General features: G+C 36.1%; 1 protein-coding gene across 2 annotated transcripts; it reads right to left on the bottom strand.

The window, feature by feature from the left end:
- Positions 1–158: 158 nt before the first annotated feature.
- Positions 159–12,721, bottom strand: ube2d3 (ubiquitin-conjugating enzyme E2D 3). 2 transcript variants are annotated; one of them, XM_046877014.1, is made up of 8 exons: positions 12,477–12,721; positions 8,197–8,260; positions 8,045–8,076; positions 5,933–6,010; positions 5,739–5,844; positions 4,925–5,018; positions 4,376–4,424; positions 159–746 (listed from the first exon to the last, which is right to left on the bottom strand). In XM_046877014.1, exons 1-7 carry the CDS (start codon positions 12,498–12,500, stop codon positions 4,376–4,378), a joined length of 447 nt encoding a protein of 148 aa, XP_046732970.1. In that variant the 5' UTR covers positions 12,501–12,721; the 3' UTR covers positions 159–746. The 2 variants fall into 2 exon arrangements, with proteins under 2 accessions (XP_046732970.1, XP_046732977.1); XM_046877021.1 differs by lacking the exon at positions 4,376–4,424 and having other exon boundaries at positions 12,477–12,707.
- Positions 12,722–12,774: the final 53 nt, after the last annotated feature.

Here is a 12,774-nt window from a genome sequence, read left to right as displayed (position 1 = left end):
GAAATAAGATGTCTACTTAAATGTGATTTCATCTGATTGTAAAGTAAAAATGAAATAAACACACTGCAACCCTTGCCCTGGGGAATTTGGAAATACAAACTAACAATTTGATGTTATGTTTCATAGTTGAGTTCTCAAATATTAAACAGAAACACAGATGAGTTATGTAACTTTATTTAAGGGAAAATCAAAAGCAGGACATTTAAGCTAGCTGGGGTGCACTTCATTGCTACAGATGTTAAAGCTTGGGCCGAGAAAGATTTTCTGCAAATCTGAGAGCACGAACAAAACAAAACAAAAGAATGCATCTGATAATCCCAGTGATGTGCCACAACTGAGCTTCACTCTGTGATGACATGCAGCGCAGCCCAGAAGAAGCAATAGCAGTAGCACAGCCTACAGTCCTCTGCCTGAGCAGGCCGGCACTGTGCTCTTACACAAAGATTGAATGAGGCAAGAGGTCAGAGTAAGTGATGTATTGACTGCAAAGCAAAAAGCAGAAAGGAGGGAAAAGACTCCACTTGATGAATGAGGTCCACATGATATTTGAGAAAAAAAAGGCAACTCCTGCAGGTCTTTCTTTCTTTTGTAGTCTCGTTTCAGCAGACAACTGCGGACTGTTTCTCCGTAAGAGAGATATGTGATGAAATGACCAAACACAAGAGCATTAACAACAGTTTGTAAATGTGTCCTGCCAACATCACATGGCATATTTCTGCGTCCATTCCCGTGCTATTCTGTTGTATCTGCAATAAAGTAAAAAAAAAAGGCATTAGAAATCTTGAAAGAACTTTGTCAGTAGTATGTTAGGGATGGTAAGATTTACTGATTTGCATCTGATACAAGTTGGCAAGTTTGTATCGCGACGCAAAGTTTTTAACATATTTGCATCGGTAAAAATGTATTTATTTATATATAATTATTAGTAGATGCTTTACTTTTATTATGCAGAAAGTGACCAATAATCTATGACCAATATTTGATATGTAAATTGATTTCTCCTCGCTAAACAGTTTCTCGAGCGCGTTCTCTCAGCACCACTGCTGCTACGTAAATATGACGTATCACAACACTACCGGCGTGTCCTGAGAGTCACATAGAATACAGATTAACATGGCAGAGGTAGAGCTGCATCTTCCTGGAGACAGAACAGGAAAAGAACATCTGGTTTTATTTCATCTTTCTTCTACAATACAAAGGCTTGTTTGTGAAAGAGCCATGTGTTAAAAGTCAAAAGGCACTTAAGTAGATTCATGATTTACTGTCTGTCTGAACCAACTAAATAAAAGTGAACTATCTGTACCATATGCCTAACATCATATTTTTTCCATTTCATCATGTGTTGAATCAGATTTCGATCCTGATCACTCTGCATCGTAATCATATGGCATCACATCGGTAGCTGGTTTATATGTATCTTTAATGTAATGTAATCATCAAATAAAATTTACATTTTAACAGAGAAAATATTGTAGTTGCATGTCTTTTAAAACTTACCATTCACATACATACATACACACACACACACACACACACACACACACACACACACACACACACACACACACACACACACACACACAATATAATTGATACATACACATACAGGGAGTGCAGAATTATTAGGCAAATGAGTATTTTGACCACATCATCCTCGTTATGCATGTTGTCTTACTCCAAGCTGTATAGGCTGGAACGCCTACTACCAATTAAGCATATTAGGTGATGTGCATCTCTGTAATGAGAAGGGTGTGGTCTAATGACATCAACACCCTATATCAGGTGTGCATAATTATTAGGCAACTTCCTTTCCTTTGGCAAAATGGGTCAAAAGAAGGACTTGACAGGCTCAGAAAAGTCAAAAATAGTGAGATATATTGCAGAGGATGCAGCAGTCTTAAAATAGCCAAGCTTCTGAGCGTGATCATCGAACAATCAAGCGTTTCATTCAAAATAGTCGACAGGGTCGCAAGAAGCGTGTGGAAAAACCAAGGCGCAAAATAACTGCCCGTGAACTGAGAAAAGTCAAGCGTGCAGCTGCCAAGATGCCACTTGCCACCAGTTTGGCCATATTTCAGAGCTGCAACATCACTGGGTGCCCAAAAGCACAAGGTGTGCAATACTCAGAGACATGGCCAAGGTAAGAAAGGCAGAAAGTCGACCACCACTGAACAAGACACACAAGCTGAAAGCGTCAAGACTGGGCCAAGAAATATCTCAAGACTGATTTTCTAAGGTTTTATGGACTGATGAAATGAGAGTGAGTCTTGATGGGCCAGATGGATGGGCCCGTGGCTGGATTGGTAAAGGGCAGAGAGCTCCAGTCCGACTCAGGCGCCAGCAAGGTGGAGGTGGAGTACTGGTTTGGGCTGGTATCATCAAAGATGAGCTTGTGGGGCCTTTTCGGGTTGAGGATGGAGTCAAGCTGAACTCCCAGTCCTACTGCCAGTTTCTGGAAGACACCTTCTTCAAGCAGTGGTACAGGAAGAAGTCTGCATCCTTCAAGAAAAACATGATTTTCATGCAGGACAATGCTCCATCACACCGTCCAAGTACTCCACAGCGTGGCTGGCAAGAAAGGGTATAAAGAAGAAAATCTAATGATATGGCCTCCTTGTTCACCTGATCTGAACCCCATTGAGAACCTGTGGTCCATCATCAAATGTGCGATTTACAAGGAGGAAAACAGTACACCTCTCTGAACAGTGTCTGGGAGGCTGTGGTTGCTGCTGCACGCAATGTTGATGGTGAACAGATCAAAACACTGACAGAATCCATGGATGGCAGGCTTTTGAGTGTCCTTGCAAAGAAAGGTGGCTATATTGGTCACTGATTTGTTTTGTTTGGTTTTGAATGTCAGAAATGTATATTTGTGAATGTTGAGATGTTATATTGGTTTCACTGGTAAAAATAAATAATTGAAATGGGTATGAATTTGTTTTTTGTTAAGTTGCCTAATAATTATGCACAGTAATAGTCACCTGCACACACAGATATCCCCTAAAATAGCTAAAACTAAAACTACTTCCAAAAATATTCAGCTTTGATATTAATGAGTTTTTGTGTTCATTGAGAACATGGTTGTTGTTCAAATTAATCCTCAAATAAAATTAATCCTCAAAATACAACTTGCCTAATAATTCTGCACTCCTGTATATATATATATATATATATATATATATATATATATATATATATATATATATATATATATATATATACATACATATATATATATATATATATATATACACATACATATATATATATATATATATATATATATATATATATACACACATACATACACACACACACACACACATACATACACACACACACACACACACATACATACACACATATATATATATATATATATATGTGTGTGTGTGTGTGTGTGTGTGTGTGTGTGTGTGTGTACACTCTATATAAACATATACCAGTTATCAATATACAAATCACACAGTGTAAAACTGCAGTAAACGTGATTATTTTGATAGCTGAAAGAGCACAATAAACTTTCATTTACTGAAATATTCTTACTGGTTTTTCAGATCGAATCAGGGGAGTTCGGGAGCATTTTTTCCATGATGGACTTAACTAATAAAGACAAACTATTTAGTATGGCAGTAAATGTTTTGGAAGCCATTGCAACATGAATGTAATTGTCTACTTTCGGTTACCCGACATGATTTACAGAAACATGATTTATGAGATTTCCTTCAGATTTTTCTTACGTCAGTAGATTTGTCACATATTTTTGCATAAATCCTCACACAACCGATTTTGATTGCATCAATGCATCCATCAGACAAAAGCAGAAGATTGCAGGAAGCAATTAATCACAAATTCTGCACCAAAAGCACTGTGCTAAGTTAGAATTTTGACGTCATTAAGTAGCAAGTCATTTCTATAAATTATAGTGCAAACTTAGCTGTGTCAGTCAAAGCAAGTTCACAATGTCACAGTCTAATGTGAATTCTGGGCACCTGAGCTGGCTGACTGAGCATGGGCCTAGTTTCACAGGCTTGCTTATAAATCATTTATTAGATTAGATTAGATTAAGCTTTATTGTCATTGTGCAAGGTAAATATACAGAGCCAATGCAATACAGTTAACATCTAACCAGAAGTGCATAAGTGGCTTATTTACAATAAATAACAGTAGAATTGTCATACGTCATTTTAGGGGCTAATAGGAGATAACCAGGCATACCAGTTTGCAATTTCAACTTGGAACAGATCATGTGCAGTAAAGTGTAATAGCAGTGTTCACACGTTCATGCAGTGCCACACAGGAAGCAGCATCAATGGAGCACACCACTCTTTATTTTTATATTTCTGCTCAAAATGCATAGGCTCTTACCCCTCACCTACAACATGGCGTATTTCTCTGTCCATTCTCTTGCCATTTTATTGTACCTGCCAAGGCAGCAGTTTATATAAGGAAAAATGTAGACAGATGGAATTGCAAAATAATTCTTGAGAGGGTTTAGGCCCTCAAATCATTACATCACTTATACCATTGCTACAGTCCAATGTAATCATCCCTTTAATATGGATTGCTTTTTTTAAAGCTAAAATACTAAGTAAAATATTTAAATCAAGACTGAATAGGTACGTAACTGTTTACCATTACACTGGAAATGGATATGAAAGGGAGATAAGACTGAATAAATTTGAACAGGAATTCCACAACAGTTTTAAGAGATATAGCACAGTGACATGACCAATCAAATCAGATTCAGGAGTCTGCAATTTAGTCCTGACAGAAATAACAGACTGCTGCATGCCACGATTGACCAATCAAAATCTGAGTTCCCCACAAAGGTGTCTGGAAAAACATGTGATCGGCTTTCAAAAGACTGCATGTGTTATTTCTGTCAGTGTCCCTTTGCATGAGTGTATATGAGAGTACATACTTCTCTGTGTCTGTTTTGTAGATTCGTGCAATCTCTGGTACGAGAGGATCATCTGGGTTTGGATCACATAAGAGTGAGCAGATGGACAAAAGAACTAGAATAAAGAAATAAATTAAAAAGAAAGAAAGAAAATATGAAGTCCCAATAAAGCACCTCAGAGCTCATTAAGACCCATATATATGGTTAATTGCTAGTTACAGAGTTATCAGCACTCAATAATACAGACATAAAATAATGCACGTACACTGTATGATCAAAAGTTTGTGGACACCAGACAATTACAATCATTTGTCCTCCTACCTTAAACTTTGTCCATGGTTGGAGAGACACAATTCATTGTAAGCTGTAGCATTACAATGTCTCTTCATTAGAACTAAGAGGCCCAAATACATGGCATAAGAATGTCCCTGTGCACAAAGCAAGATCCATGAGGGCACGGTTTGTCAAGTTCGAAATGGAAAAACAATTTAGAATGAATGGGACCAATGGGACTATTTTTCAGGCTTCCATGTACAAAATCAGTACCTGACTTTACTAATATGAATAAATGGGTACAAACCCCCCAAAGCCACAAAATAGAAAGCAAAATGGCGACTAAATTTGGAATAAAATGTTTAAAAAAACACATATGGGATGTGTGATGGTAAGGTGTCCACAAACCTATGGCTATTAATTGTATATAAAATCCTGTTGTGATAAGATCTCTATGGGTGACTATGAAGATCACTATTAGCATCTGTGTCTCATTGTTTTAAGAATGATGTTAATAATTTATATACTTATATGTTAATTGTATTAATATCTAGAATTGTACCTTTAGAAATTGTAAGTGCAGGAGACCACTGGGACCTGAGGATATCCAGACAGATGCTGCCGTTACTGTTAATATTTGGGTGGTAGATTCTTGTGGTGAATGCAACCTAACACAAAGACAGAAGACCTTAATGTCAACACATGCCAATATTATACATGCTTACTGCAAACACAACTAGAATTTTAGAAAGTTACCTTTGGGGGTTTGAAAGGGTAGTCTGTTGGGAAGTGAATGGTCAGGAAGAAAACCCCACCCTGATAGGGACTCTCGTTCTGCATGCAGACGTCAGTTTATGCATATGAATTCAATGAAAATCCAATGTAGCGCAATCACAATCAGAATGGACTTTGAAACGAGTAATTAAAAGCATTTATTTTAACCAGCCAAAACAAAGTTTTTATTCATGTTTCAATAATATATGCATATGCATTGAACTCTATTGTACAATACATTGGATTCTTGCTCACTGTATTATATGTTCCACAGAACTAAAACTGCATTAGTTAAGCAAAAAATTTTCTAAGTATTTATTTTTGATATTATAAAATCAAAGGAATCATGGCAACTTTTATTTTTATATACAGTACAGACTAAAAGTTTGGACACACCTTCTCATTCAAAGAGTTTTCTTTATTTTCATGACTATGAAAATTGTAGAGTCACACTGAAGGCATCAAGGGCTATTTGACCAAGAAGGAGAGTGATGGGGTGCTGCGCCAGATGACCTGGCCTCCACAGTCACCGGACCTGAACCCAATCAAGATGGTTTAGGGGTGAGCTGGACCGCAGAGTGAAGGCAAAAGTGCCAAGCATCTCTCAGGAAACTCCTTCAAGACTGTTGGAAGACCATTTCAGGTGACTACCTCTTGAAGCTCATCAAGAGAATGCCAAGAGTGTGCAAAGCAGTAATCAAAGCAAAAGGTGGCTACTTTGAAGAACCTAGAATATGACATTTTCAGTTGTTTTACACTTTTTTGTTATGTATATAATTCCACGTGTTAATTCATAGTTTCAAGGTGTGTCCAAACTTTTGGTCTGTACTGTATATATATTTTTATATTTATATTTTATATTTTTTACTTTTATAATTTTAATATTATGTTTGGTATAATGCACCATTGTATTTTTGGCCCACGGCCTTCAATCAAGTTAGATTTTTTGCCCTCCATTTAAAAATGTCTGGGCAGCACTAGTTTATTGTAAAAATTTAACTAAATAGCTGTTACATCTCCAAGAAGTTATCTTGAAATGTCTATTTTTTATATATAATTTTAACACTTTTCTTAGCCAGTGAGACCAGGTTTAAAAAAATAATAATAAATCGATTTTTTGATGCATTAATAATAATAATAATAATAATAATAATAATAATAATAATAATAAATTATAACAATTATAATATAATAAATAAATAGACAAATAAATACATATATTTATATATTTAATTATTTGTTGTTCTTTCCACTTATAGAAATAACATTTTTTGCATTTCACTCACACTTAAGATAATCTGTGAAAATAAATTGAAATCTGCCCATTTATTAAAATCACACAACCAAAATATCTACAACATACAAGTTGACAAAAAGTAATTACCCAAGATACATCTGATGGCTCAATATATGAGTCATGTTTGAGGAACTTAAAATAGTTTATAGTGCGAAAGTAAAAAAAACAACAATAAAGCTTCTAGATGTTCACTTGCCATTACAACTGTATCCTGTTCTGCATATCAATGGCTTTGTAAGCATTAATACATATGATATGGGATGAAAAACGGTTTATACATCATATTTGTTTGTATTAGACTACTATTTAAAGATATATTCACAGACTTGCTAGGAGTCCTTTATTCAAAAGTTATGAAGTAGTTACAGAATAGTAAAGTAAAGGAAAACATAATACAAATCTTCCTTCATAGCTTCATCTGCACTTTTCCATATTAACTATTTTTAATAATGGATTCCTGTTCAAATATTGTAACCTAGTAGAGTACCATAGAGACTCTTAACATGTGGAACACAGCAGTAAATTTAAATAAGCATTACATTTTAGCATCAACTTGACAATGATAAAGGAATACCAGCTTTGTTGGGCAAATACTTGACTCAAAACTCAGAATGATCATATATGGTGAACAATAAGAGCAATGGAGAAGTGGGTCTAATCATGTGAAAATGTAAATGTCTACAGAGTTTAGCTTATGTTTTTTTTTTTTACTATACCACTTGGTGGCAAAAAAATAAAAATAAAGACCTCACTGTTAGTGGCATTGTTTTTTTTGGGTGTGTTGTAGTCATACTCACAGGACCCATGATTGTAGCCTGCCAATGGAATACTAAAAAAAAAAAAAAAGAAAAGAAATTAGAAAGAAAGAAAGAAAGAAAGAAAGATGTTCATCTGCAAAACTGAAGAAACCACTTTCACAAACGGACATGTTCAGGTCTTGGGAACTCACCATCATCCCCAACTGGACCTGCTGAACACTGTGCTGGAGGATCCCGGGCCAAATCGGTCAGTTCCTACAAAAGAGCAAGTGATTAAGGGATGATAGAAAATGTGAGTGAGTGAGTGAGTGAGTGAGTGAGTGAGTGAGTGAGTGAGAGAGTGAGAGAGAGAGAGAGAGAGAGAGAGAGAGAGAGAGAGAGAGAGAGAGAGAGAGAAAGATTGACATGCATTCTGGAAGTTTCTCAATTTGGGCCATTCCAAAAATGCATTATTAAGATTCAGTATGATCACTAAAGACACATGCTGTCGTCATGATAATTGTGGTATGATTGTAGCAATATGATCCCTGTCGGTGTGAGTGTGCGCTAGCATTAGTGTATATTTAGCAACTGGGGGTCACATGGGATAGGGGAGGGTAGGATGGAACCTTAGCAAGTCCACAAACTCGTCTGAGCGAGTAGTGCAACATTTATTTTGCTGGTGGGCGGGTAGACACCTGAAGTATATAGGATTCGAGTGAGGGGTCAGTGAGTTAGATGGCTGACATCAGTGTTGCCAAGTTCATTAACTTTGGTTAAAAAATAATATATATATATATATATAATTTTAACACTTTTCTTAGCCAGTGAGACCAGGTTTAAAAAAATAATAATAAATCGATTTTTGATGCATTAATAATAATAATAATAATAATAATAATAATAATAATAATAATAAATTATAACAATTATAATATAATAAATAAATAGACAAATAAATACATATATTTATATATTTAATTATTTGTTGTTCTTTCCACTTATAGAAATAACATTTTTTGCATTTCACTCACACTTAAGATAATCTGTGAAAATAAATTGAAATCTGCCCATTTATTAAAATCACACAACCAAAATATCTACAACATACAAGTTGACAAAAAGTAATTACCCAAGATACATCTGATGGCTCAATATATGAGTCATGTTTGAGGAACTTAAAATAGTTTATAGTGCGAAAGTAAAAAAAACAACAATAAAGCTTCTAGATGTTCACTTGCCATTACAACTGTATCCTGTTCTGCATATCAATGGCTTTGTAAGCATTAATACATATGATATGGGATGAAAAACGGTTTATACATCATATTTGTTTGTATTAGACTACTATTTAAAGATATATTCACAGACTTGCTAGGAGTCCTTTATTCAAAAGTTATGAAGTAGTTACAGAATAGTAAAGTAAAGGAAAACATAATACAAGTCTTCCTTCATAGCTTCATCTGCACTTTTCCATATTAACTATTTTTAATAATGGATTCCTGTTCAAATATTGTAACCTAGTAGAGTACCATAGAGACTCTTAACATGTGGAACACAGCAGTAAATTTAAATAAGCATTACATTTTAGCATCAACTTGACAATGGTAAAGGAATACCAGCTTTGTTGGGCAAATACTTGACTCAAAACTCAGAATGATCATATATGGTGAACAATAAGAGCAATGGAGAAGTGGGTCTAATCATGTGAAAATGTAAATGTCTACAGAGTTTAGCTTATGTTTTTTTTTTTTTACTATACCACTTGGTGGCAAAAAAATAAAAATAAAGACCTCACTGTTAGTGGCATTGTTTTTTTTGGGTGTGTTGTAGTCATACTCACAGGACCCATGATTGTAGCCTGCCAATGGAATACTAAAAAAAAAAAAAAAAAAAAAAAACAGAAATTAGAAAGAAAGAAAGAAAGAAAGAAAGATGTTCATCTGCAAAACTGAAGAAACCACTTTCACAAACGGACATGTTCAGGTCTTGGGAACTCACCATCATCCCCAACTGGACCTGCTGAACACTGTGCTGGAGGATCCCGGCCGTCGGTCAGTTCCTACAAAAGAGCAAGTGATTAAGGGATGATAGAAAATGTGTGAGTGAGTGAGTGAGTGAGTGAGTGAGTGAGTGAGTGAGAGAGTGAGAGAGAGAGAGAGAGTGAGAGAGAGAGAGAGAGAGAGAGAGAGAGAGAGAAGATTGACATGCATTCTGGAAGTTTCTCAATTTGGGCCATTCCAAAATGCATTATTAAGATTCAGTATGATCACTAAAGACACATGCTGTCGTCATGATAATTGTGGTATGATTGTAGCAATATGATCCCTGTCGGTGTGAGTGTGCGCTAGCATTAGTGTATATTTAGCAACTGGGGGTCACATGGGATAGGGGAGGGTAGGATGGAACCTTAGCAAGTCCACAAACTCGTCTGAGCGAGTAGTGCAACATTTATTTTTGCTGGTGGGCGGGTAGACACCTGAAGTATATAGGATTCGAGTGAGGGGTCAGTGAGTTAGATGGCTGACATCAGTGTTGCCAAGTTCATTAACTTTGGTTAAAAAATAATATATATATATATATATATTTTTTAGACTAATTCTACTTTTGTACTAATGCACATATCGCATGGAATAAGGAGCCAGGTTTAAAACGCAGCTCAAAAAGCAAAATACACATGCGAGATGTGTGATGCCTAAACCTTGAACTGTAAATTTCTTACTCTAATCAAGACAATATATTTTTGACACAACACAAATACAGGCTTAATAGATTTAGTCGGTGATCAGATTCCACTGACTGACTCAATCATTCATCTCCATATCATCAGACTGAAAAAAGTATTTACACACTGAACAGGTTGATCAGTGATTATCAGTGATCAGTGACTATCCCACTGGTGTCTTAGTGAACAGTGATCAGGGTTTTGTTTTGTGTACATATTAAGTGTCAATTCTTAGAGGTGCAACAGCAATTTCGCTGAATTTGACAATGACAATAAACCAGGGTTGCCTAAACATTTTCCTACAGAGCACCAAAAATCGAACTTCATTGAAGGCCAAGAGGCCAAAAATAGATACTGTGTTATACCAAATATCATATTAAAATGTAAATAAATAGAAAGCATGTCTGTTATTAAATTAATTAATGCAGTTTCTTTTTCAATATTCTGGTTCAGTGAAAACGTACAATGAGAAACAATCCAATTTATTGTACACAAAATTTCAATCCCTTATTCAGCTATTCAGTGACCTCTAATGAGAGACATGAAGCTAGTCCTTATTTTTGAAAGTTTTTTCCAAATGTTATTTTTTCTTCTTTTCATACATGGTATGGAAAAGGTCATCACTGTCCGATATTAGTCCATAAGCCCTTGCATGGGGATCTTGACAAAAACCCTTAAACGTCAGGTGATGGGATAGAGAATGATATGGATGATGTTCATGATCACACTGAAGACCTTTATCATTTCAAAATGTAATCATATTATTTATTTAAGAAAGGAACATATTCAGTTCAGGAAGACCTCTCATACAGCAACACTTCTTCCTCATCACTGAACATTCTGAATGCACATAGTGAACAGGATTACTGATTTACTTTCCTTTATTAATCAACAAATTCATCAAACAAAACTCGTTAGCTGTTAATACTAATCTATCTAAATGTATTACAATGTGGATTTAAGTACTGAAATTCATATGGCAATGATGAATTTAAAATGTAAACGTTTTGTATTTTTTTTTTTTTTTTTTTTTATTGAACACGAGGATGCCTTTCTGTGCAAGACCTGGCAACCCTGGCTGCTATCCATAACTAATGAACGCTACACATTTGAGCATTGCGCAACTGCACTTACATTCTTGGACTAAAAACAAGTCCGCCACATGGTTTTTCAGGTGAGATTCAGCTTCCCCCTATAATATACCAAGTCTCAAAATGCTGATCTCAACCAGGCTTATAAAATACAACGCTTAAATCACAGGCTAAGAAGAGCACCGAGTGTGAATGAGGAAAGATGATCTTCTTACTATTTTAATCAGAGCTCAACACAGAGACGAAACTATTTTGAACACTAAAGAGTCCTGAGGCTGCGTGTCAGAAATGGACAAACGTGTATTTATATTACAGGATTCAACCCATATCCTGTGAGATTATGGATGAAGTGTGTAGCAGGACTACAGTGTCTGCGGTCTCATGTACTGACATGTGGAGTTTCTACCCGGTGACACATTATACATGAAATAATCAACAGCTGGCTAATCGGCTTCTCCTCGGGGGGCCTGTTTTAATGTGTATACTTTTATATAAAATTGTAAACCGACTGTATCTTGTTAAGTTTATAGCTCTTGTGTCAGTATTCACTAGCTGTAAAAAAAATAGATCACTTAGTCACCAGGCTGCACTTGTTAACGGGCTTCTGTGGGTCACAGAAACCGCTTTTCGGTGCAATGGAATGTAAGAAACGCTGCAGTTAATTTTTTCTGCTTACCTTTTGGATTCGTTTAAGCGCCATCTTTAGCCCTGGGGTGGTGGCGGGGGTGGTTGTGTAGCGCAGCTCCACTACAAAACCCGCCGCACCAAATAGCTGTCAGAGCGTTGAACTTTCTTTTTTTTTTTTTTTCTTCACCCGTAGACTGTCGCTGTGCTCACCGATTCTTTACTGCATTGCTTTCCGACAAGTCGCGCTTCGTTCGCTGTGATTGGCTCGTGCCTTACAGCGTCCTGCTCTACTATTGGCTGGTGTTGGTCGCACTCAAAGACTAGTCCGCCAATCAGCGACGCCACAA

This window comes from Silurus meridionalis, chromosome 2 (genome assembly GCF_014805685.1).
Source record: "Silurus meridionalis isolate SWU-2019-XX chromosome 2, ASM1480568v1, whole genome shotgun sequence".
NCBI lineage: Eukaryota > Metazoa > Chordata > Actinopteri > Siluriformes > Siluridae > Silurus > Silurus meridionalis.
This window is presented reverse-complemented; position numbering and strand designations above follow the sequence as displayed.

Bases quoted from the DNA above. Each gene is read 5' to 3' on its own strand.
- ube2d3 (XM_046877014.1), bottom strand. From the start codon at position 12,500: ATGGCGCTTAAACGAATCCAAAAG. The intron at 6,011-8,044 runs GTGAGTATGACT...GTCTGCATGCAG, and splicing joins AGGCTACAATCATGGGTCCT to AACGAGAGTCCCTATCAGGG. The intron at 5,845-5,932 runs GTAACTTTCTAA...TCTTTGTGTTAG, and splicing joins ACCCTTTCAAACCCCCAAAG to GTTGCATTCACCACAAGAAT.